This window comes from Glycine max, chromosome 10 (genome assembly GCF_000004515.6).
Source record: "Glycine max cultivar Williams 82 chromosome 10, Glycine_max_v4.0, whole genome shotgun sequence".
NCBI classification, from domain to species: Eukaryota; Viridiplantae; Streptophyta; class Magnoliopsida; order Fabales; family Fabaceae; genus Glycine; species Glycine max.
The window spans coordinates 37,327,721-37,353,328 of record NC_038246.2 but is presented as its reverse complement, the minus strand read 5'-3'; the positions used below and the strand labels follow the sequence as shown (position 1 = coordinate 37,353,328).

General features: G+C 33.2%; 4 protein-coding genes across 14 annotated transcripts; 3 read left to right on the top strand and 1 right to left on the bottom strand.

Moving 5' to 3' along the window:
- Window positions 1-935: 935 nt before the first annotated feature.
- Window positions 936-6,040, top strand: WRKY1 (WRKY transcription factor 1). 4 transcript variants are annotated; one of them, XM_026124100.2, is made up of 7 exons: window positions 936-1,435; window positions 1,670-1,741; window positions 1,831-1,965; window positions 3,420-3,536; window positions 3,628-3,786; window positions 3,988-4,101; window positions 5,045-6,040. In XM_026124100.2, exons 1-7 carry the CDS (start codon window positions 1,157-1,159, stop codon window positions 5,612-5,614), a joined length of 1,446 nt encoding a protein of 481 aa, XP_025979885.1. In that variant the 5' UTR covers window positions 936-1,156; the 3' UTR covers window positions 5,615-6,040. The 4 variants fall into 4 exon arrangements, with proteins under 4 accessions (XP_025979885.1, XP_006589097.1, XP_014618646.1 ...); XM_006589034.4 differs by having other exon boundaries at window positions 3,625-3,786; XM_014763160.3 differs by having other exon boundaries at window positions 3,417-3,536; window positions 3,625-3,786.
- Window positions 6,041-7,182: 1,142 nt separating this feature from the next.
- On the top strand, window positions 7,183-10,099 carry LOC100779504 (protein S-acyltransferase 18). Its single transcript, XM_003535249.5, has 8 exons — window positions 7,183-7,379; window positions 7,489-7,941; window positions 8,256-8,324; window positions 8,425-8,496; window positions 8,604-8,732; window positions 8,855-8,935; window positions 9,168-9,329; window positions 9,413-10,099. Exons 1-8 carry the CDS (start codon window positions 7,338-7,340, stop codon window positions 9,929-9,931), a joined length of 1,527 nt encoding a protein of 508 aa, XP_003535297.1. The 5' UTR covers window positions 7,183-7,337; the 3' UTR covers window positions 9,932-10,099.
- A 343-nt stretch (window positions 10,100-10,442) lies between these two features.
- On the bottom strand, window positions 10,443-14,612 carry LOC100778981 (probable polygalacturonase). The gene is made up of 6 exons (XM_003535248.5): window positions 13,771-14,612; window positions 12,924-13,241; window positions 12,430-12,550; window positions 12,009-12,183; window positions 11,797-11,867; window positions 10,443-11,408 (listed from the first exon to the last, which is right to left on the bottom strand). The coding sequence occupies exons 1-6, from the start codon at window positions 13,786-13,788 to the stop codon at window positions 10,717-10,719; spliced, it is 1,395 nt and encodes a 464-aa protein (XP_003535296.2). The 5' UTR covers window positions 13,789-14,612; the 3' UTR covers window positions 10,443-10,716.
- Window positions 14,613-17,843: 3,231 nt separating this feature from the next.
- LOC100805011 (uncharacterized) lies at window positions 17,844-25,412 on the top strand. Of its 8 annotated transcripts, none has more exons than XM_026124099.2 (9): window positions 17,844-17,993; window positions 18,077-18,162; window positions 22,945-23,125; window positions 23,331-23,413; window positions 23,596-23,643; window positions 23,865-23,925; window positions 24,027-24,158; window positions 24,537-24,704; window positions 25,179-25,412. In XM_026124099.2, exons 4-9 carry the CDS (start codon window positions 23,334-23,336, stop codon window positions 25,254-25,256), a joined length of 567 nt encoding a protein of 188 aa, XP_025979884.1. In that variant the 5' UTR covers window positions 17,844-17,993; window positions 18,077-18,162; window positions 22,945-23,125; window positions 23,331-23,333; the 3' UTR covers window positions 25,257-25,412. The 8 variants fall into 8 exon arrangements, with proteins under 8 accessions (XP_025979884.1, XP_014618645.1, XP_014618643.1 ...); XM_014763159.3 differs by having other exon boundaries at window positions 23,309-23,413; XM_014763157.3 differs by having other exon boundaries at window positions 23,294-23,413.
- Window positions 25,413-25,608: the final 196 nt, after the last annotated feature.

The following is a 25,608-nucleotide window of genomic DNA, read 5'->3' as shown; positions in this document are numbered from 1 at the left end:
TTTTAGAAATCTAGGATCCACTCCTTCTAGTTCCTAACGACCGTGATCAGATAGAACCGTGTTGTCAACTAGGTTGACCTTACTAAAGCCATGTTCCCGTTCCCATGTTTACATGTTTCTCAAACCTAGCTCTCAATTAGTAAAGGGGTAATAATGTTAATGTTTCCATGAAAAGAAGTGAGGAAGATAAAAGAAAACAGAAAAATTAAGGGACCTTTTTTTATATAAGCAATTAAATATATTATTGAAAGAAAATAAGGCAGAATGATCAGAACAAGATGTACCAAGTTAATTTACACAACCTGATGCACACCTTCTCTCGTGACAATACATTTTTTACTATACTAAAAGCCTAGCTAGAGTATAAAGTAGTGCAGTTCCCTAAATGTTCTTGGCCAAATAAACTGAACCTAGAACACTTAAGGATATTATATATGTATTTGTACCCAATCAGGTTTCTACAAGTTCAGAAAAAGAAGACATTTTCAATTCCATTAAACCGTATAAGCGCTGCACTATTAAAGTTAGAATGAAAATATATAATTCAGGTCTTTGGTAGTACTCCCTCCAGAGTCTCTATTTTAATGGTTATTATTATTGTATTTTTTTTTATTTTCTTATATATATTTTTCTTATTTTAGAGGAGTCAAATCTTTGACCATAATATTCATGAAAATGAAATTTTGGAAATTATCAAAGAAATTATTGTTATGGTCGTTATAGTTCGTATCGATTTTTTTAGTTATAACAAATCCAGCTCATCAAATTAAATATTTAAATTACATTCAACTTTTGTGATTATATTTCATTTTTTATCAATATATTTCACTATGTATTGTTGCACCTAGGATGATTCTAGAAAATAACACAAATACTTATAAAGAAAAAGAAAATCTATTTACGAAATGGGAACACTCTATAAATAAATGACAAACTGTCCTGTGAAAAGTAGACCTAAAATATCTTCCACATTCTCACTCTTTAAATTGTATCTTCAAGTCACCCTCTTATATATTTTCAAATAATCATATGCATATTTATTCTGGATCCTAGCTTTTTTCTCAAGTCTCAACTGCGAAGGACCCAAGATAGAATAGAAGGAGGGTGCTTCCACCACCTCTTTGTTTCTTCACTCCATATATCAGTTACAGTAAAAATGGAAAACCACCACCAAATGCAACAACCAAACCGTGAATTTACCATACTAAGATCCACCGATTTCCTCCGCCAGAATCTCAATTTATATCCCACAACCGTCAACACCGGAGAACATGCCGATCCTTCCATCAAAGAAGTGGATTTTTTCTCATCAAGATCACCAACAAAGAATAGTGACACTGATAACTCGAGTCCAGAAGAACCACATGATCATCGTCATACGAACATGGCTAAGGACGATGGATCACCAACTCTTTTCAATGATCAGCTCGTAAACGTAAGTTTTCATGTTACACAAAAAACAAGCATGTTTAGTTTGAAGTTTAAATTGCTATAAATACGTGTTCTAATGTAATCCAATAGATAAAAATAAAAATACTTTTTCCTTAAAACTTTTTTTGCACTTGTCCATTTAATGTTATGACTACTCCACCTATGTATGCACTTTGGATTCGAAATCTGTGATCCAATATTAATTAATTCTTGTTTATGTCGTGTTATATGTATACAGACTGCGCTGAATCTAAGTCCGAGTGCTGGGTTATCAAGATCAGCAGCAAATGATGAAAATATTGAAACTTTGGTTTGCATCATAAGATCTATGTATGGACCTCAAAATTGAAGAGATGCCTGAAATTAAGTTTTGATTTTTTTTCTTCTTTTTGTTTTCAGCTGACTACACTTCAAAGGGAATCACTAAGACTAAAAGAAGAGAATTGCAAACTGAGAACTATGTTGGACCAAATCACCAAAAACTACAACCAGTTACAATTGTTCATTGCTTTGCAGAAGCAGAAGCAGTGTCAGGTAGCTAGGTTTATATATATGTTGATCGATCAGCTCTCAATTATGCCTTTTTAATTTCATTAAATTATGCATCTTGGGCAAATTATGATATCGATGTTATTCTCACATGCAACGGAATAAAACAAAATTAAATGAATAATATCTTGAGTTATTTTTCATAGTATAATTAGAGATATATATTGCTTTTCTAATTATATAGTCTATAAAATCTGTGTCTCTCCTTTATATTTACTAACCTCTCTTCACTATAGCTTGCTAAAGAAATGGGGCAGAGAGTCCCTAATTAATGAAATTGCTTGTTTTCTCTTTATTAATTCACCCATCTTCTTTCATATATATCCTACAGTACAATTCAGTTTTTCAGTGTTACTATTTTTATCTTTAACAGCTTAAACCTTTAAACCGCTTCCAGAATATGAAACATTCACCACTTTAACTGAGACATGATTAACATGTGCAACCACAGGTCACAGAGCTGGTTTGGTCCTCACATATGAAAGTGACTGGGTAGATATACATACACTTAAATGAACCAAGTCTTATCTTTTATGCATTTTCTATATGACTGTAGTTAATACTGCTACGTGCTTTGGGATATAGTATATATATATTAGATTTTGTTTACCAAGTTCAAACGGCGGATATATAATTATATTCAAATCGGATAATATCTTTTGATCAAAGTATAGAGGTGTTCAGTTAATTAATATTTAATAATGGTCTGGATTTGTTGTTTCTGTTTTTAGTTTTCTAATGAATTTTTGTTTGATTCAAAGTAATTTTGATTTATTCTTTTTAATTACTGCTTGATTTATGCTTTTGAAATATTATACATGCTACATGTACAAAATTAAAGTTTAATTACAATAAGGCTCCTAGAACATGCTAGCTAGCAACCGGTTGATGCAGCCTCTCGATGGCCTTACCATAATAGTCCAAAGTCTAGACTCCAATGTCTTTAGTTGGAGGATACGTGAGAGAAAAATACTTAAATACAGTAATTAATCGTGTGTTTCTTATGAGTAAACAACAGTATAAGTTTGATGAATTTTATTTACATAGAAGTTCTAAAGAGTAATTAGCACCTCTCAAACAAGAATTACACACATGAAATGTGTAAATAATAGGAACATGTTTTTTTTTATTAACATTTTTTTATGATTTCATTTTATTTAATAAAGGTTTAAAAATAAAAATAGTATATTTTTTTACATGAAAATAGTTTAAATAAATAAAGGTAGTGATTATTTAAAATGAATAGAATAATTTATATAAAAATTTATAAATATGCATTTTTTTATCTCATTTTATATTTATCAATTTAGTTTAGCACTTTAAATTTAATCACCTATATATGATAAACTCATTCATCACTATCATCTAGCTTATACATTAACTGTCGATACAATTATAAATTATCAACCAGCCTAACCTATGTGTGTATGGAACAGAAGATGGAGACAAATTTAAATGGGATGATGTTTGGTCAACATTTATTGGACCCACGAGGACCATTCACCAAATTAGACGCTCAAGTTGCACCATTTCCAGATGATAAATCTGGTCAACGGGTATTGATTTTTCAATTTCCTCAAACAATTCATAGGTAATTAGTCATATAAAAAAATTACCATCATTTGACTAAACGTAATTTGAAAGCAGGGTCATCCTGAAACTGATCCTGTAGAAGATGTTCTTGAACAATCAACCTCACAGAGTTGGGGCTCATCCAAGAGTCCCAAGTTTGAAGAGTCCAACTCTAGTGAGCTTCCTTTAAAAAAAACCAGGGTTTCCGTGCGTGCAAGATCAGAAGCTCCTCTGGTAATAATTAAATTTATTTTAATTATTATATGTCCTAATTTATATTGTTGCATATTATTTATTTATTTTACTGCATATTATTGTATGTATTATGTAAAACGATATAATAAGGCTACCTAATTAAATATAAATTTCCCCAGTTAAAATCTACTAATCCACGCATATTTTTGTGTAATATAATGAATGTGCATTAATTTTCAGATTAGCGATGGATGTCAATGGAGGAAATATGGACAAAAAATAGCCAAGGGTAATCCTTGTCCCCGTGCCTATTATCGTTGCACTATGGCCGTAGGATGCCCGGTTCGTAAGCAGGTAGTAATTTTAATTTTTACTTTGCATTTAATTTAAGGAAGATGGCAATAAGTTGAGCCAAACTACTTAAAGTTCAAACTTAATTAGTATTTTTTTTACATATAATACATGTATATGTTCAAATAAACCAAACTTAAGCTTGAGCTTAGATTCGTTAAATGATATGAAACTAGAATTTAACTTGCTTTACATATTTATGACTTGATTGTTTTTTATTTATCAAATTTCACTGTAAATTAAATATTTGTATTAAAGGATTATTTAACAAGTATCTTCAAACAAGAAAATAAAATATTGTACTAATAAAGATGAATTAGAATTTGACAAAAATGATAATATTAAAATAGGAGTTTTTTTTAAAAAGAAAATGTTTATGTTCACAGTTCACCAATTTAAAATATGATACTTTTAAAATTAAAACTTCATCAATGATATATATAAAAGAAAAAAAATACTTAGTCCCTAGGTTTTCAGCCAAACATGATCAAGATTTTTTTACTTTCATATTAATATTAATGAAATGAATTTGGTGCTCAAACTTAAAAAATATAAGAATTTAGTCTTTTCTAATCTTAAAAAATATGATGAATTCTTAGAAAGGACTAAATTGGCGTGTGTTAACTTTCAGGACTCATTTAAATAATTAAAACTTGAACTTGTTTATTTAGTTTTAACAAGTAACATTTTTTATATCCGAGTTTAACAAAGTACATATTTAATGAATTAAATTCCAATAATTTATAGATAACTCAAATTTATATCTGTTCTTGAAGTCCCATATTTAATATCATGGATGGGTGAGGAAGAAAATAAAATATATATTAAATACTCACTTAATTTGCCAATTTTCCTAGTCTTTCTTTCTTTTTTACTGGTTAACTTTTCTTAATGAGAATACAATTAACTATATGATATTGATATTGGTATGGTTATGATTGTATAGGTGCAAAGATGCATGGATGACAAGACGGTGTTGATAACAACCTACGAAGGCAATCATAACCATCCTCTTCCACCCTCAGCCATAGTCATGGCAAATTCTACCTCAGCAGCTGCATCTATGTTCTTATCTTCTTCATGTTCAACATCTAATAATAACGAAGCACTAAGTAACACTGTAGGAGTATTCTCTTCCATGCCCTACATCCCAATGGCAACGCTCTCAACCTCTGCACCATTTCCCACTATCACCCTTGACATGACCACCAACCCCTCTGCCCTAACATCCCCTCTTCCATTGCATGCAACTACTTTTCCTCAGCTACTAGGACACCCTGTCATCTTCCCCCACAAGATGCCACATCCATTATTAGGCCAACAACAACCTTTGTTTACGACAGAGACGATGAGTGCAGCTATTGCTTCCAATCCGAATTTCACTATAGCATTGGCAGCAGCGATCTCATCAATTATTGGAGCTCCTAGAGGAAATGATGGAATTAACAACAATAGTAGCAATGGTGGAAGTGATCTTCCTCTTAATGGGACATCTATGTTGCCTGGATCCACTTAGGTTTCACAATCATATGCATGCCCGCATATTGAGTCGCCAACTAGCACGAATATATATATATATATATATATACACATGAATTTTAGCCTTAATGTGTATGACAACACATATTATTTCTATGTATAACATGTGAAGATAGGAACATAGTTTTATTCTTGGGGAAAAAATTGTATGGGAAAGTAAAAAGGCATTTCTAAGTACCTAACAATGTACCACAAGAAAAAAAAAGGGTTAAATGATGATTATTGTAATGTGTTAGACAATCAGAATAAGAATGGCCACAATGGTGTTGTTACCTCGCGTGGAAGAGTTGGTTAGATCATTGAAGAATAAATTTCTATTGATCTAAGGAAAATGAACTCAAGAGGATGCCTAATAAGTTATTGACAGACTTTATGAAATGATATTTTTTATTATTATACAAAATTTATGTGAGTTGGGTCTTGAAATATTCATAGAAATATGAGTCTATTTTTTACCAACTAGATCAACGGTTTGTGAAGTGAGGTTTTTTCGCTATAATTATAAAGTGAGATTAAGAATGTTTATATCAATACTCTTTAGATATAATTTTTTTTATTATGTTTTATTATCATAATCAATTTCTATGAGATGTTTAATTTAAAATGCTATTGATTTATGCTTATGAGGTATTATACTATACGTACATATTATTACACATACAAAATTAAAGTTTCATGTACAATAATAAATTATCTGTCTGGGCCTTTTGGCCAATTGTCTAGACTTTAGTCTTTAAACCGAGGATATGTGAAAAAAAAAAAACTTAATTATTGTAATATATATATATATATATATATATATATATATATATATATATATATATATATATATATATATATATATATATAAGATATAAATGTGATTTGTTGTTTGCTGAAGTGCTTTTTTAGTAGACTGCAAGTATAGTCCTCTAAAAAAAATCAAATATAGTTATTTCAAATAAGGATATATGTGAAAAAAAATAATTAATGAGACTTGAAACTTGTAAAATATCAACATATTTGGAATAAAAAAGGCTGAAATATCAAAATTTTAGAAACAATGGAAGTACTTTTTACAAGAATTACACATGATTTTTATGAACATGTCATCCTAATTTTATGATTTTCTTATTTAATAAAAAAATTATATATTTTTCTATTGTAAAAGAAAATATATAAAAAAAATCATATAAAAAAACACAAAAATCAATTATGTTACATTTTATATTCTTGATCTAAATATTTATGGATATTTTCTTTTACTAATTAATAATACACTGCACCTCCATTATATGTCCGGATGAGATTTTAAGATGAGGAACCCAATTCGATTGATAAAAAAACTAAAAAAAAAAATGAATAATTAAAATCAAGAGTCAATGCGTTTTTACTTTGGATCTTGGATGTAATGAAGGCCCAATAGATTTTATGGGAAAGGCCTGAATCTGGATGGTCCCACAACACAAACTTTGTCTTTTTTATGGGAAAGGCAGAGAAAGAGCTACTATTTGCGTCCGTTGGATGAGGAGAAAAGACAGATCTATACCCCAGGATTAGCATCCAATGGAGCCCCGTTCAGTTCAATTTTCAAAACAAAGAAAAACTTGACCGTTGAGCTCAGCTTAGAGAGTTTTGGAACAACCACTCTCTATTAACTCTCTCTCTCTCTCTCTCTCTTCTCACATCAATCCCACATTTCATTGCTTCACTATCATACCATGAGACGCCATGGCTGGCAACGCCCTCTTCACCCTTTACAGGTTTTCCCCATTTTTCCACTTCCATTCCTTTTTTCAGAGTAATAAAATTGTTAGTTTTTTTCTTCTTCTTAACCATCTAACTAATCTTATATCTTTCTCGTCATTGCAGTTTGTGGGCGCCGCGGTGTACGGTTTTCTGGTGGTGTGCTTCTTCACCTTCCTCGGACTCTTCCTCGGAAACCGAACCGCCGAGATAACACTCACCCTCACGTTTTCCTCCGTCGCGGTTGCTGTTATGTTTCTGTTTGTGAGGTGTACGGCGATTGATCCCACGGACAGGACCTGCTTCCGGAACAAGAAGAAGCAGAGAGCCAAATCGGACGCGATTCCGAAGCTGAATTACGGGTTCATTCTTGGCCAGATTGTGATGAGGTTCTTCCGGAGGGTGGAGAGGAAGTTGCTCAGGACCTTCATTAAGAGGAAGTACTTGGATCCATTCAAGACAAGTCCCCAAATGGAGCCTCTCTTACCATTCCCTCTCGTCATGAAGGATGATGATGATGCCATTGCCCCCAATCTCAATGAGGATGACATCTCATTTTGTGCCCTCTGTGATTTTGAGGTTCTTCTATTTCTTTCATATCATAAACTTCTCTATAAGCACTTGAGGTGAAGAAAATTAGAAGTAAAATGACATGAGTTTCTTACTCAAGTTTGGATTAGTTTATGTATGAGTTAATTTATAGAAACAACCCTCATTTAATTTAACTTCTTTGAAAGGTTGTTTTATCTTATACATAAGCTAATTTTAACATATGAGGAAAAAGCTTAATTCATTTTACCTTCTTATTTTCTTCTTTTACAAGTGCTTATTGAGAATATTATCCAAACAAATTTGTATCTTTACCCGTCAAATCTAACTCTCATGTGAATCAGGTGAAAAAACACAGTAAGCACTGCAGGACTTGCAATCGCTGTGTTGAAGGGTTTGATCACCATTGCAGGGTAGGTAGTATTATGTTCTGTCATTTCTAATTTTATGTATTTCTTCTCCTCGTTGGTTTTTGAGATGTAAATATAATTGCTATTGCTTGTTTGTCTCCAGTGGCTGAATAACTGTGTTGGGAAAAGGAACTACACAACCTTCTTTCTTCTCATGATTTTCGTCTTGTTAATGGTCAGTACTCACTAGTGTATAGACTCTTCCAATTTTAGAAACAACACTAACAAGTGCTTTGGTTAGGTTAGTTGGGTTGTTTCCAACATTGTTTGTTATTTGTACAGCTTTTGATTGAAGGAGGGACTGCAATTGCTATATTTATCAGGTGCTTTGTTGATAGGAGGGGAATAGAAAAAGAGCTTCAGAGGAAGCTTTATGTAGATTTTCCAAGAGGAGTTCTTGCCACCATATGTGTAAGAGTTGTCTGAATCATTCTGTGGCGCTTCTGTATTCTCACTATTCTGTCTGTGTGAGACTTGAATCTAGAATTTAGCATTGCATTTGATTTTCTTTCAAATTTCATGGAATGGTGCAGGTATTTCTTCTCTTATTGACAGCGTATAGTTCAGCAGCATTGGGACAGCTGTTCTTCTTTCATGTGGTTCTCATACGAAAGGTAGTTTTCTTTCCTGTTTTTGAAACTATCAACAATCATATACTAATACTATTATGCTTTGATATTTACGACAAGTACGCATGCTATCAAATCAGTTTGCCAAAGTGTATTGAAAAAAGTACTTGCTTGAATAATCAGTTTGCCAATGTGCTTTGCCATCAATTTCTAGCTATGTCCTTTTTATTGGAATGTTCGTTGCAATTGAATCCTGCTGTGTCTGTTATTAATGAAGGGAATGAGGACCTATGACTATATTCTAGCCATGAGAGAAGAGAACGAAGCAATGGATTTGGAATCATTGGATGATTCTGATTTCTCTTCAGATGAGAGCATTGATTTTGACTCACCTGAAAAGCCACCACTAATGTCAAGGTTTCTATGCAAAGGAAACCAGGTAAGAATCAGATAGATTGCTTGCTTGATTTTATGCCGTGATTCTGAATCAAAACTAACAGGGCAGGTTGTTTTGAGCTTCAGAGCTCGCCTAGGTTGTCTATCAGGATTGAAGGAGAAACTGAACCTTCACCCTTGATCAAGACAAAGAAGTTCCATGTAAGCATTAACCCATGGAAACTCATAAAGTTGACCAGAGAAAAAGCCCAACTAGCAGCTGAGAAGGCCAGGGAAAAGATTATGAGAGAAAAGCCAATGGGGGAGCATAATTCATTAAAACCTCTTCCATTGGAAACAAAATGCGGACCATTGATGAGTCCAGATAAAAATATGGACACTAAGGATTTTGGCTCAACATCTTTTATAGCAAAAGGCAGACTTACCGAATCACCAGGAGGAAGGTTTTCAAGCCCAAGAAGGAGATTTTCTGCTGGTTCACCAACGGTGTTCTCTAGCAGCATGATGGCATCTCCGCATCACAAATACAGAAGCAGCTTCGACTTGAAATTAACTGGTGTGTCCAGGGAGCTCGAAACACATATTTCAAGGCAGGTTTTATGTTCAGTGATCAGCAAAGATGATAGCGAACCATCCCCAAGATAAGCAATGTTGTATTTTAGAAGTTGAGATTCTCAACCTTAGAGAAAGAGTTGTTGATATGTGCATTTTCTATATATCATTGATTCCTTGTAATTTATACATGGGATGGTTAATCATTATGTAACATGGATTTCTGTTTAATTTTTATACATGTAATTTATGTTCCAACTAGCCAATGAACCTGTAAGTATGGCTCATTTGATCTGTTGATTTTCATATAAAGGCAAATGCAGTCATGTTCTTTTCCCAGCTATATCCATTATTATTCCAATTTTATTGTTAAGGCAAAGTTATTTTAAACAAAGCTTATGTACGTACCATTTCACTTCTTAGCTAGACAAGTTCCAAAAGATTATTAGGTCCCTCCTCCCTACCCCGTCCTACATGAAAATGAAAACAACCAACAATAATCATGCTGACATTTTTTAATTCCTTATTCAATGTAATAATATACGAGTAACCTCAGCTCTATCAACAATCAATGACATTTTTGTCTTTATTTGTTTTCAATCAATGGAAACAATTTTCATATTTTCATTTTACTTCTCCAAAATAACAAGTACCTAGGAAAGCAAGACATGAAATCATTCATATTCATATTTCTGATAAATCACTCAATTATTTGCTACTGCACACCAGTTACAAGAAACAATTATCTCTCGGTATCATTCTGCAGATCAGCAACACCATTCAACTTCCGTCGGGTAAATTTTGTCCTGTTGAAAAAATCCACCAATCAAATTGCAGCTATAAGTTTGGTTGCTTGAATATCTAAACTCCATAATTTACTAAGACAGTAACCAAGCACCCCAGTTTTGATTACTCAAACTCTTCAAGTGGTTTGGCAAATAGTAACAGTCTGAACAATGCTCAGGGAATATTCTTTCTCTGAGAGGCTCGCACGCTTCTGGTGAAACCAAGTCAGAGTATCCTTTTACGTAAGAGCAGTTCCATGGCAATTTTTTGCTCACATTAAGGGTGATGTTTGATAGGCAGATATTGACAAAGTTGTCACCTTTAATACCCTGTATAAGGCCGGCACGTTTGACTTTTTCCCCTATCACATCCTTGATAGTAATCCTTTCTATTACCGGTAGAGCATCTGGGTCATAAGTGTCATCTGGATGTTCTCCATATAAACCAGTGAACCTAATAGCAATATCTACATTAACCAAGATCATGTTAGAGATATAGACATTTCTAACATAACCACCCCTGCCAGGAGAAGTTTTTATTCTAATTGCGCTATGTGAATCAAAAATGTAAATATCTTCTGCATGAACTTCTGATACTCCTCCAGACATCTCACTTCCGATAGCAATCCCTGCGCTCGTTGTCTTCCCAATGAGCCTGCGGATGTTAATATTTGTACTGGGTCGACCAAATGAAATGCCATATCCATCCCATCCACTTTTGATGGAAATTAAATCATCACCGGTGCTTATATAACAGTCTTCAATGCATACATTGTCTGAAGAATCTGGACACAATTAGGAGGTATATGTGAGAATATGATTAATGTTTTGAAAGAAAATTGTGAAGGACATTGGTGCAGTTTCAAGTGTCAAGTAGAGGGCACAGAAGTTAACCCAGACAAGAAAAAACGCAACTACAGTAGGAGATACATATAGCTTTATTTCTATGAATATAGGCACCACTACCAACACAATAACAACGATAGCCTAATCCCACTAGGTGATGAATGTATTGCACCACTTTTTTAGAAATTTAGACCTCCTTTGGTCCAGATGAAAATTTCCCTTTAAAACAAATCATGAAAACATTGGATTGTTGAAAATTAATCTAGAATAGATATGCATTGTTGATTACACAGGGTATGACTTTTCAGCTTAAGGGAGAAACCTCACCTGGATTAATGCCATCTGTATTTGGTGAACTAAGAGGAGCAATGATTGTGACGTTCTGAATTGTTACATGGCTGTTCATCCAGAAAAAACAGTTTCAGATCTCCCCCTAGTCATGAAAGCTTCACTATTGCATAATTTTAAAACGGTAATTTAAGTGCATGAAGTTCAGCAAATAAGTATGGATAAATTCAATCCTTCTTAAGGGAACAAACCTGCAGTATACAGGGTGAATAGTCCAAAATGGTGAATTCATGAAAGTTACATTTGAAATGAGAACCCCAGTTGAATTCATCAACTCAACCAAATGAGGACGCGTATAATTCAGTGTTTTGTTCCAAAAATTGTTCCACCAGATACTCCCTTGACCATCTATAGTTCCATTGTTACCTTCATTGGGATACCAATGGCGTTAATAAATTGAAATTCAACAAAGATTTTTTTTTTTCACACCCATTGCAGGTGCATACACCTTGGGAGGGAAGAGAGAGACAGGAAGAAAGGAGAAAAAATAATAAATGTGATAGGTGATGCAGTATGGAAAGAAGAGGTAGAGACAGGTGAAAAAGGGTGTCAGAATATGGGTGTGATTGAAATATATGAATAGAAGATAATTCCTCATTGAATATTACCAACCTGTTATGACAACATCAGTTAAATTGCGTCCATAAATGAGGCTTCTATGCCTTCCACCCGGCAACTCCCTTCCATGACCATATGATGGTAGAGGATCCACAACTGGCCAGTCGTCAGAGTTCTGTAACAAGCATGATATGGCATTTATGTCACATGCTACATATCATAATTGAGACAGCAAGGTCAACAGATTAAACTACCAGTGTATAAAATACAAACATAAATAGATTTTTTAAGCCAAAAATTAAATAATAAGAAAAATCTTGCATCCTAAATTAACACATATGTAGCTCAGGAAGTACCTATTGTTAATTAACTACAGTAAAACACTGCCAAATTGATTAATACACATAATTGTGTCTATGCTGAAACTGACATCAAATTATGTCATAATCACATCGCAGGCAAACCAGCAAAGCAAACACACATTTGGCAGATATGCTAAATTTCCTTTTCCTTGCATTTCACCATATTATTTACAATGAGCAGATTACCATTGATCCAAGAATTACTGCATCGTTGTCCAACCACAAAGTTAGATGACTGATGAGATCAAAGCTTCCTGTTAACCACCGGCCAGCCGGGACGAAAAGCTTGGCTCCACCTTTGTCCGCAAATGAATTTAGGTAGAAGATGGCATTCTGAAATGCTATTGTGTTGAGAGTGATCCCATCGCCAACAGCTCCAAATTCAGTAATACTGACACTGTGAGGCCGGACTTCGTACGAGTTTATCTGATTGCAGCATGAGCTGCTCCACACTGTCCATGTGCTACAACTGAACAATGCAAGAACCAAAAACCCATCCACCAACTGCAAGAGAAAAGTGCCACCATCGGTTAGACGTCTTCTCATAGTGGAAAATATCATTTTTTATAAAACCATAAGCAACTGAAACAAGAGCAGTATCTTGGCAAGCATCAATATTATGAAATTACAGAATTATAGAAGACTGATTGAAGAATTTCGAATTGATGAGTTGATAATCTACTTAGATCAGCTACATTTCATCAAATAGTTAAATAAACAAAGAAGATATTTTAAAATACCAGGAAAGCAACATAGAAAAGTAGAAAACCAAAGACCAATCAGTTCACATTGACCACTTCTTCAAGCATGAGTGATAACAAGTAACACAAATTAAATTAGACAGCGGAGAATCCCATGAATGGTGTTCTTGATCTGTGTACAAAATTTTGTTTTAGATCTTACTACTCCACCCACTACAACACTAAGCTTGACAGTGGAAACCAAAAAGCAACATTGGATTGAGACCACTCAAGGGCAAAGGTAGAGGGAATAAAAAAGCAATAAGCCAATAAGCAAACACAAACTCACTCACAGTTGAAAGTCTCTTCATATGAGTGAGATCCACTTTGTCCCGTTTGACCAGAAGCAGAGCTTTTGAGCCACCCTCAATGACCAATTTGAAATCCTCCTAGTGATGGAAAAAGGACCAAAGAGAGAGAGAGAAGCTTTGGTTTATTGATCAAAATGGTGAGATAGAAAGGAGTGTGATGCTGAATACAGTGATGGTGATTGGATGGGTCAATTTGAGGACACAGCAGCACCACCCAACCCAAGTAAAAATCATGGACAGAGACTGTTGATGCCCCTAAAAAATTAAGCAGTAGGACCCCCTTCTCAGTATGTCGCTCTATCTTCCTCCAAACTCTTTCTTTCCTTTCTTTCTCTCTCTCTCTCTCTCTCTACCATTGTGGAAGAAGCAACCAACCCAGAAAGACACCAACATAAAGCAATGATTTTGAAGACAGAACTCGCTATGAAGAAACTGTTGTAATCAGTTGATCGCGGTGTCTGGTTTTGGGTATTTCACCGATGATGAAGCGGTGACGCTGACTTCCGAAAAAGGGAAGAAAGAGACAGAAACAGAGACAATTGCAGAGGCTTGCATGATGCACTCACCACATTGTTCGCGTGTTTCTCGGGATAACCTACGAATGAATCTATGATTTTGATCGTAAAACAATTTATAGTTCGTACGTAATATATGATTAATCTACCTTTTCAAACACTCCATCTCCCTGATCAACGGCTCTATTCTCTTGTTTGTTTTATTATTTTGATTTGTAGAATGCAATTTGTAACGCAAACAGGGGAAGACGTGAGCCATACATGTGCAAGCAAGAAAGGAACGAACAATAGTACAGAATAGCCAAATATACCACAAACCAGTTTGCATTCAATATCTATTAAGTATTCTCTAAGTTTATCGATAGTTGATATTTAAAATCTATGATCTATAATCTACTGTTCTCTTAATGTAACAATCTGTAAGAAAAAAATTATCCAAATTCACTATCATTTTAGTTTTTTTTTATATATAATACTATTTGAAAGAAAGACACGAAGTCTTTATTTTTATTTTAAAAAAAATAGTTGAAAAAGATAGTGGTAACAATTTTTGTAGGAAAAGTGAAATAAAAATAGTTATATATATTGAAGGATAACTTAGAAATAAGAAATGTATGCATCGAATGGAGTAATTGTTTTTATTAATAATTAATTATAGATTAATTATTTTTTTCAATTATAATCCTTATAATATTAAGCTACAAAATAAAAGATAATTAACCATGATAATGAAATTAATTTTATAAAATTATTATTCTCTTTCATTTATTTATTAATTTTTCTTTTTTATATAAAATAACCTCAGAGTACCTATGTAATTGAATAAAAGGAGTATTAGTTTTTCATTTATCTACTATATATAATATATTATTGTTATTATTATGATAAAATTTATAACCTATAGCACTTAATTTTTTTTTACAATGACAACAATAAAAATTAAATTAAGTTCTAGTATATTTATCCCAACCTCATTACTAAATGGAGTCTAATGTCACTCAAATTAAAACATATACCAATGATAAACTCTTATAATATTAATATTTTTTAACCTTTTAGTGTTATTATTTTTAGACGTTGTTATCCCTCAAACTTATTGCACTCTCTTTTCATGTCACAATTGAAATTTTACCCTTTAGATAACATACATTTTTTTTTATGATTTTCATATCTCTTGCTGGTGATGTATAATTTGTAACATGCATTTGATGAAATTATGTACATGAGTATCAAATAGAACTATTTGTATGAAATCTTATCTTGATAAAATCTTTAGAACACTCATAAATATCAAACACATTTAGAGAAAATGAATGGATGGAAATGATTTTCCAAAGTTTCATGCCAAGCCTCATTTAAAACTTTCAAAAACACCTTTGTTAGGATGCTACTCCTAAACAACTGAAAATAACCCTAAAATCCTAAGGAATAGAAAAGCTAAAAGGCCAATAAGATAATTTATTTTATTCATATGCTCATAAGCAAAAGAGGAATACAATATAACCTAATGATTGCCGATAACAATCGTACAAGTATCTTCATTCACTTTTAAGAAATTTAATAATAGGTCTTTTATTTATGCACAATCAAGCAAGAAGAGAGTGATAGAGAAGAACCAAATTACACTAATATCAATTTGATAATTGCTTGCTATGTGATGTTTGATTTATTAGGAGGCCATAATAAGAGGCATCTATTTATGCATAATCGAGCAAGTGAAATATACAGGACTTTTAAAGCGCAGTAAATAAAAAGGACTTTTAAAGCAATTATAAAAATTAATAAGTTTATTGTGTATAGTGATTTATAATTCAACGATACTATAAAATATTTTATTATGTTAATTGAACAACAATATAAAATATTGTTTGTGTGTCTAATCATGTTATAAAGTAAAATTATTAAATTCTTATAAAAAAATAAAATTATTAAACTAAATTGAATGACAAAATAAAATCAAGACTTTTAAAGGAATAACTAATTGACAATATAAATCTTCTCATATTATCAATGAGATTAAAATAATTTTTTAAGGAAACTAAATTGTATTTATGTTATTTTTTTTTGTTACAAAACATAATTATGTTAGTTAAAAAAAACAAGTTAAGGGATAAGAAGTAGAAAATCTCCCTATTTTTTAACAAAGAATTATTATGTTAATTTAGTTAAATGTATATAAGATTACTAAGTGATCTTTTTTTATCAGCAAAAATTACTAAATGATCTAACTTGATTGATTGAATTGAGTGTGCAAATTACAAATTATCGTAAATCTTTTTGTATCTAATTTAATTCCTGCAAACAAAAAAAAATACTACTCTATATAAAAATCGGGTTGGACCGAGATGAGGTTCGTCATTTATTGGTCAAGCTAAAAATAAGAAAAATGAGGTTCGTCGTTTATTCAGGGTCCCCATTCCAAGATGATAATAAATGAATATGCAGTTCGCAGTTCATGAATCATGAGGATTCAGGACCATCTCACCCTGTTCGCATTGCTGTTACAGTTTTGTGCTTCTTAGAAGATGTGAAAAAGTGAAAACAAATTAAGTACATGTTTTTGATAAATGTTACGGTGCCTATTCTAACACAAATTTAACAATAAAAATAAGATAGACATAAAAATAAGAATCATAATCTGTTGATAAAAATATTTTTGTCTCAATCATAAAACATGTTTTAATTTGATCTCCACAAAGCCATTTTGGTATAGAAAAATGTAATTGACGATATAATAAATTTTACAACAAAATGTGCAACTAGCGGACTAAAAAGAAAAATGTGTAACATAATTAATGTCGTGATGAAGAAAAATAAACACAAAAAATAATATTGCATATAATATTATGTAAATTATTGTATTAATAATACATCTCAAACAAGCATGTACTATTTGAATAAATTATCCATTAGTTTGCTCATATATTATAAATCTACTTTATATGATAGATTTGAGTTCTCATTTTAAGTGAAATGTTGTTGGCAGCTATTTTTTAACCAAAGTGTTTTCAAGAGTTTTTTCTTTAACGTGTGTTTTAAAGATTTTTCTTAATTATTTAGTTTTTTTTTTTCTACGGGAGACAATCTTACTGAACACAAAGTATAATTCCTATGAGTACAAAATTCTTTTAAATCTTTAGCACAATTATTACTCAAGAAATCGATGTAGTGGTGGAATTTAGGGTAATATAGATGAGGTTCTAAGTTCAAATTTTGGTGCAATCATTATTAAAACTAAATTTAATAAAAGCATAGATGAAGTACAATAAGGTATTGAAATAAGACATTATTGAGGAAAGTGGCAATAAGAAATTAAGGAACGGAGTAGTCACTTAGATCCAAATGGTTTTTGTCCTTCTCTCTCTATTTTATTTTGTCAAATTTCCTCTCATCAAGTTTGTAGCTCACAGCTAACTTGGTGGACCCACACCACCACTACTAAAAAAGCTTGATTTTACGACTTACACTCTACGACGGTTATTAACAACCGATTTAGAATACGCCACGGTGGTATTTTTGTAATTAGGGGCAAAGTTTTTGGTTTTTACATCGCGATTTACGGCTTTGCTGAAGGACCGTCTTTGTTTAAGTAACCCTAATTAACTGGCGGGCTGTGTCGCTGTGGAGGTCGAGCTTGTGAAACACCAGTTCCGGTTAGTCCAGCTGTCTTCTCCGGCCGTGGTTAGCTTGGTAAGTTTACTCCTTTGTGTGGGTATTTTTCGATATCAGGGATGACTCCATTGAATGTGTGCTCTTAAACCCATATCTTGCAGATGCTTGGCTACGTTTAGGAAACTGTATTTGGAAAAAAGGAGATCTAACTGCAGCAAAGAACTGCCTCAGTCTTGCATTAGACAAGGTTAGCATATAGAGTATATTTCATACTAAATTAGCCCTTTTAGAATACTTCAGGCTGTCTTTGATTTTTTCTTTTTTTGTTTTTGTGTCGTTGTTATACCAAGCTTGGTTTACATACGATGTTGTCTGGGGGATTGAAAAATCTACAATGCTTTTGGGCTGCGGAGCATCATTAGCATGTTCATGTTTAGCATTTTAGGCATCATTAGCATGTTCATGTTTAGCATTTTTTTCCTAAATCGTAATTCTCTTTCACCAAAAATAATCAAATAGTATAAGATTGCTGTAAGTATTTAACTAAGGTGCATATGTAAGACTCAAAAACATGTTAATTAAGGTGGAACATCCTCAGCATATATGATCCATTGCTTGGTGGTAGCATATAAATTTAGTAGTTGAACAAACTCAAACAGAGTTAACCAAAGGTAGCAGGAAGACAGTTGAGTAGGGTACCCCAAATTCATCCATATAGCTTTGCTTTCATCACTTATGAGTTGTTTCCCTCCCTTCCCTTCCCATTTCATTCTTCTTTGCAGTCTCGCATAATGTTGCCTTGTATTGACCTCCACATACTGCCATTCCTCCCATCTTTCAGCTAGCCGTTCTCCCTCTAACATTCTTACAACCTCTGACATTAATGGATGATCCTCGGGTGATGCTTGTGTGCAGAGTAATGCACTTTGTACAATCTTCTATGTTGTATCATTCATTAAGGTTGAAGTCAACAATAGTCTCTAGTCTTTTCTCCCGCTGCAGTTTGTTAACCTACACAAAACACAATATGGTAAAACCAGTAACCAATATATATAAACTGAATAATAATACAAACCTTACATATGAAGAGAAGCACAAAAACCATGTAGGCAGGAGCATATCTTTTTTACAAAAATTACTTCACCTTTTGCTTATCAACATTGTAAAATGCAAAACCATGACTTAGAAAACACAGTTCAACTTATTCCTAGCTTGATAAGCATGTAGAAGTTCAATTATAGAACAGAAAATTCTAGTAGGTCATCACAACCTTGAACTCCCTGTCTATGTGCATGTTTAATTTGAGGTTGAGTGTACCAGATTATGAACAATAATCTGAACCCAATGCTATTCCCTTGGAACAATGTTTCCACCCCTTAGGCATCGTTGTTTTCCACAGAAGAAGGACCTATATTGTCCATGTCTTCTCTGTTGTGCCGTTTTTCTTGTGAGCATTAACTGCTGAAATCCATTTACTCGCGTCAAAACCAGCATCCTTCAAGGTAGATAAGTGAGGTTTCCAACCCTTCAGACCACTACCTGAAGTTATGTCATTGTTGTCTTGACTTTCACAAACAAACTGTGCGTTCTCTCTAGTATTTCTGAGACTCATGTCTGGTAAAACAGTTAAGGAAAAAGGCAGGTTATACTATCTGCAGCATGAGAAAGAAAAAAGTTTATCATGCATCAAGTTTCTTCTTTCTGTCCCAAAAAAGCTCAGAATCTGCGAGCACCCAAGTGGCTAAAATGGTCTGAAAGTTTAAATTTGCTTAGTTGATTTTCCCCTCCTTTTAGGAAATGAGGTTTGGTGAATCTGGTTAGGGTTTAAAGGACTAGTCTAGGATTTGTCTTGGTTGAAAGAATCTTTGGTAATATCAGACATGATTTTTCAGTTCTTGACCCTCTGACAAAAGACTTTATGTCATGATTCCCATTCTGGGCTCTCTTTCCCTCTTCCGTCTGAGCCCTAAGTTTTATCTTCTATATTGGAAACACCCTTCTCTGGGAAAGAATTTCTTTCTTTCCCTTGTTTCCCCTTCCCTCCTATTTATTCAAAGAGTAAAAATTGTTTTTACTTTGCACAGAAAAAGACAGTGAAAGAAGTGATTAGCCAATAACAGTGACTCAACTGGCTTATCATAATGTATTTCACCACTGTTGGTACCTCAGACTGGGATTTGCATTTGCTCAATATATGTTGCATACATATATATCTATGAGAGTAATGGTTTCAGAAAAGAAATAAGAAAGGGGGGAGGGGGGGAACGAAAAATTAAAGATTGAAGTGACTGAGGTAAACGGTGGCAGCGACAATGTACGACAATTAAGGTAGCCAATGGGAGAGTTCTGAGTATTTGGCTTGTGGGAAGCATAAAACTATTGCCGCTACTGCTACAGCAGAAGCTGAAATGGGCGGTTGTATTCACAGACTTTCAGACAGAAAAGACTGAGTAATAATATAATCAAATTTTATACACTTTATTGAATTCAGTTTTTAATAAAGTTTGTGTCATATAATACCATATAATATATATGGATTGTTTCATATTTGAGTCTTATGTGTTCATGGATTTGGATATTTCAATGGGGCTGAGGGTATTAACCATTGTGAAACGAGTTACCCCCAAGTGGCCGAAAAAAATAGTCCTAGAAATGGTTGAACCAATCATATAGTAGGATACTGTTCCAGCGTGGAAGAGGCAGCCAATCAATGGCTCGAGGAAATTAAGGTATAAGAGAGAAAATGATTTTCTTATATTTATTTTCATAGAAAACGCAACTCTTATACCTTAATTTCCTCTTAAACGCAACTCTTTAAATATTGCAACATCAAATCATCCTCCTTTCAGTGAAAACTTTGTTTCCTTCCTTATAAATATCTAAGCTGCCAGCTAATGTTTTTCTTATTATGGATTACTTGCACAAGTTCTGATTCAGTTGGCCACCATTGTTCCAGGCCACGACCTGCACATAATTTCTGTTTTTCGTTAGACACAACAAACAAGTTTTGGTCATTTATAGGAACCTTAATCGCTTTGTCAACCATTTTTTTACCCATCTTAGAATTCTTGTAATCCTACAGATAACAAACATATTTCCTTACCCAAAAGCCAGCATCCGAGAAGGCAGATAAGTGATATAGCCAACCTTTCAAACCAACACTTCAACTATTGTGTCCAGCTTTGCTGAATTGTGCTTTTCCAATTGAAAGAGAAATACATTTTACTATATTCCAGACAAAAGCATTCGTTTCTGTCTGACCTCATGATTAGCTGCTGAACCGGGATTTGTCAATGAACACCCAAGTGACCCTCATTTGTCAACCTGTGAAAAAGCCGCAGAGTACTTAAAAATAATGACAGTGGTGTAGCCAGGGACAGTGGTGGGGAGTAGAAGGCGAAATGAATCAATAATGACACCAATGTGTGTAGAATTTTTGGCATCTGAATTACATTATTACAATTTGGTAGTGCCATTGCAGAATCATTTCCAGAATATGTGACATAGTGCTGCCACAGGCATTGACCTGCACAGATGCATACTTTGGTCAGCAAGGACTAACCGCTTGTTGATAAATTCAAGAAAATGCCACTTCCTTTAGGACATACAAATTAAAGTGAACTAAGCACATTTTGTCTGGGGAAAACTTAAGCAAGGAACTTCATGTTCGAATGTTGACCCTGCTACCCTGGATTTGAATATGCTGGTGGAGGAACACTGGAGTGTTGTCTCTGTTGGGACCACTTCGAATCATACCTAAAGTATCTTGATGAATTATGTAGCGCCTGTTATGCTTGGAGTTGTTTATTGTTATGTGGTTTCTCATGGAGGTGCTGAGACAGGTTCTCTGTCATTGCAGAGATAGATTTTCCAATCGTTAGTCAAGGAAAAAAAAGACTAAAGAAAAAGATTCATAATGAATAATGATGTGTATTAAATAATACTAAATAGGTCTTATCCAAAACTCAAGTCTGAATAGGATCCATAAATCAAATATTGAGATTTTCATCCATTGGAGTTGGATGAAAGGCTAATTAATTATACAATTCATTGAGTTCAACACCTATTAAAAATACCAACTCTGATCAATCCAATCCATGCTTAACGGTATGAATTAGTCTGGCATTATTAGCCTTGCTTAATGTTGAAATATGCATGAATGTGGGGCAGTTGGATTTGTCACATGGCTATGCTTTAGAAGGTATAGTATACCCATTTACTTCTTTTGTTTTTTTTTTCCTTCATCAGGACTTCATCACAGCAGGACTTCATCACATCAATATGATAGATTTTATTTACTATGGCACTAAAGAAGATAGAATAAAGAACTCTGAATTATTCAAATCTCTTTAGACCGATCCTAGTTGGTTCAATCAATATAATAACAATGAATTAATTCAGATTTTTAAATATAGAAAACTAAGATGTTTGTATGAACTTGTTTAGATCTTTTTTAGTAAACATGTGCAACTGGTTCACCTAAGATATTATTGGGTGGTTTAAAACTATTATTTGTCCCTGATATCAATCAATTTCTACAAAACATATATTCAAGTTTTTTAATTTACAAACAAAAATAATAACACTTGATAACTTGTTATATAAAGATTAATGAGATTATGTAATTCAAGACTACCTACTAATTTTTCTGGTTCTCTACTGTTAATTAAAACATCATATTTGACCCAACTCATTTTCTAAGATGAGTTAAATTGGCAGTATTCAATCCATGACCAATTTACTTAGCCTGTCTTATTTGATATTTATTTTCTGTATTTTCATTATTGCATTTTGTACTTCTTATTGTAAATTACATTCTGAATCAACTTTTCAAAATGTAACGCAAGATGTACGATATACATAACCGTCTTATTTTAGTTTGTCAAAAAAAAAAAAGGACTTGTAATGGGGCAAGACATGTTAGCCCATGGTATCAATGTACTTTATTTTATTTTATTTTGATTGGCAGTATTCCTTTTCCTTTTCCATTTTTTAAAGTGACCTGGGCCACATTTTCTTTCTCCATTAGGGCCCATTTGTTGTGGGTCATCTGTGTTCCGCTGTCCAAGCCCAACTTTCACAACCCAAATTATTATATAAAACGCGGCAAGAAAGAAAGTAGGGCTCTATTTCTCGTCACTCCTAAATTTCCGTGTTGAAGTGCGATTAGAACTTAGAAGCATCAATTCAAGCTCCAATCTTCGACACTGGTACGTTCAATGTTCTTTTACTCATCACTTTCTACGATACAAGCTATATATTATCGAGATATTGGAATTTTTTGTTCTATCGATGACGTAAACCTTTTTTTTTTTTGACAAATTTATCAAATGCAGTGCGTAATTGTTCAAACTGATTGAAAAGGCTTTTTGAATTAGTTAATTGCGTTGTAGTCACTTAATACATTGAAAGCAGAGTATGCCGAGTAGGAATAGTGCCAAAACTCCAAAGAAGGATGGAAACAACTCAAATTCCAGTCTTTCTTCTCTAGAAAATAAGTATGCACACCCTCCACTTTTTTTGTGTATGTATATATGTGAATGAATTCCTATTGTATATGCTTCTACCTTTAAGTTGTTAATGGTTTGTGGCTTTTATTCTGTGTTCTGTTATTATTGCTATTGTTTCTTTTTTAATCCTATAATGATGATCATTATTTAATCTTAGTTTCTATCTGCAGTTTCTATGAAGGAGAACGTCTCACCAATTTGCTCCAATCAATCCGTAGGTATAATGCATGTTTTTCACATGTGATGCTTCATGCTTCCTGTTTTTATTATTCTTCCAACATGATTTGATGATTTGATCCACAAGGCCATTGCTTATTGAAGCTGAATTGGTGGCCAGAGAGAATTTTTAACAGTTTAAGAGTGAACTACTAATCAACTGCCTTCAATTTTATGGTGCAAGTTCCAACCTGATCTTACTAATGCTTATTCTGTTGAACAGGGGGATCCAATCTGCAAGACATTTGGATGGAAGTTCCTTGCCAGAGAAGATATGGTTAAAGGTTAAACTTCTACGTGGTTTAGGCAACTACTATAAAACATTTTTGGATAAATTTATCAGGAAGCATACACAATCATGTAACATTTGTGTGGTTCCTTGCAGCAACAATTTTCTATTGGGGTCAATGATGTAACTCGTGTCCTTGAGCGCATGAAACCTTGCACGGAGTTAGAAAGCTCTACTGAACTCATCTCTTTGAGAAGCAACCATACAGCATCTTCAGTTAAGCTTCAGGTTGATTTCCTCTGTTTGTCTAATGTAGAATATGTAAATCTTTTGTTAATCACTTATTTAGTACCTTCACCTTTTCTTATTAAGTAAATCCTTCAACATGCACTTTTTTTTTATGATGTTTTAATCTTTACAACTTACAAGGTGCTGCAAAAAGCCAGCTACTAATAATAAGACTTTTTGTTTTTGCTAATCCCTGCAAATACTAATAGTTGGCAATGCATGTGGCAACCTCCTTATTGTTTTTTCTTACATTGCTCAAACTCGATTAGTTTTTCTTAGTAATAAATGATCGAGTTGCATTAGTAGTATATGCCTCTTTCTGGTGTCAGGTGTGGGTAAAGACTAAAGAAGACATTATTGACGTTTTACATTATTCAGGCTGTGCTTGTAGCTTCTGACTGTAACCCACGTTGGCTGACGAAACATCTCCTAAGTTTGGCTTCATCAAGGAATGTGCCCCTGGTATTTGTTAGAGATACTAAACAAGGTTCTTTGAGACTAGGTGAACTTGTGCAATTAAAAACGGCCATTGCTATCGGAATTAAGGTCAGGTCCTGGCATCACACTAGATCTAATATCATGTCTGGTTCTGCTATTTTTAGAACAAATATTATTTAAAAGTTCTAAAACAGTTTTTTTTAAGCAATTCTAAAACAGTTAGAAAGTATTATTTCTTCAAGACAGGTTAATCTAAACATGCTATTTTTTCACGATATAAGTTTTTGGGGAAAAACTACGACTACCTCGAATCTCTCGAGGAATGACCATGGATTTTTCTTCAAAATTTCAATATTACAATAAAACCCCTTTATTACTCTTTTTTTTTTTTTACAGATTCCTTGCTGTGATACAATCATACTTATAAAAAAAAATTAACGCCGTTATTGTTAAGAGAACTCTTTGCATTGTTTGGAACGGCTACTTTATGCTTTTACTACTTTTACATCCCTAAATTTTTATAATATATGTCTTTTTGGATCTTGGTTTATCGAGTTATTCATTATGTTTCAATGAATTCAGGTTAAAGGAAGCACCATAAATAAAATTATTCAGCAAGTTATTCAAGGCGATGGATTTGAACTTTCACCTGAAGGGTAAAATTCAGCAAGAATATTTGATGCGCAAAGTAACTTTCAGGACCCTGACTAAAAAATGCTGTCAAATGTAATTTAATCAATATATTTTGTTTATAAAATTATTGACCTTGCATTCTAAGGTGCAGTTCTTTTTTTCCCTTGGGAGAGGGGTTAAAAATGTATTTGTAAATTTTTTTCGTTTGAGCATCATAATTTTTATTTTACCATAAATTACGACTTGCATGAAGGATTAATTGAAGCTTTTTTACGCATTTCTAGCTTGTTATACATTTGTAAATTTGTACAACTTGTTAACTCAAATTTTAAATTTGAATGTTTTGCCGAATAGATATAGGAAGATAACTGGGTATTGA

Excerpts from the sequence above, each read along its gene's own strand:
- LOC100779504 (XM_003535249.5), top strand. The coding sequence starts at position 7,338 with ATGAGACGCCATGGCTGGCAACGCCCTCTTCACCCTTTACAG. Across the intron at positions 8,325-8,424 it reads GGTTTGATCACCATTGCAGG|TGGCTGAATAACTGTGTTGG; the intron begins GTAGGTAGTATT and ends GTTTGTCTCCAG. Across the intron at positions 9,330-9,412 it reads TTCTATGCAAAGGAAACCAG|AGCTCGCCTAGGTTGTCTAT; the intron begins GTAAGAATCAGA and ends TTTGAGCTTCAG.
- WRKY1 (XM_014763160.3), top strand. The coding sequence starts at position 1,157 with ATGGAAAACCACCACCAAATGCAACAACCAAACCGTGAATTTACCATA. Across the intron at positions 1,436-1,669 it reads TCAATGATCAGCTCGTAAAC|ACTGCGCTGAATCTAAGTCC; the intron begins GTAAGTTTTCAT and ends ATATGTATACAG. Across the intron at positions 1,742-1,830 it reads ATGAAAATATTGAAACTTTG|CTGACTACACTTCAAAGGGA; the intron begins GTTTGCATCATA and ends TTTTGTTTTCAG.
- LOC100778981 (XM_003535248.5), bottom strand. Across the intron at positions 12,184-12,429 it reads AACTGATGTTGTCATAACAG|GTAACAATGGAACTATAGAT; the intron begins GTTGGTAATATT and ends ATCCCAATGAAG. Across the intron at positions 11,409-11,796 it reads TACAGATGGCATTAATCCAG|ATTCTTCAGACAATGTATGC; the intron begins GTGAGGTTTCTC and ends AATTGTGTCCAG.
- LOC100805011 (XM_026124099.2), top strand. The coding sequence starts at position 23,334 with ATGCCGAGTAGGAATAGTGCCAAAACTCCAAAGAAGGATGGAAACAAC. Across the intron at positions 23,644-23,864 it reads TTGCTCCAATCAATCCGTAG|GGGGATCCAATCTGCAAGAC; the intron begins GTATAATGCATG and ends TCTGTTGAACAG. Across the intron at positions 24,159-24,536 it reads CATCTTCAGTTAAGCTTCAG|GCTGTGCTTGTAGCTTCTGA; the intron begins GTTGATTTCCTC and ends TACATTATTCAG.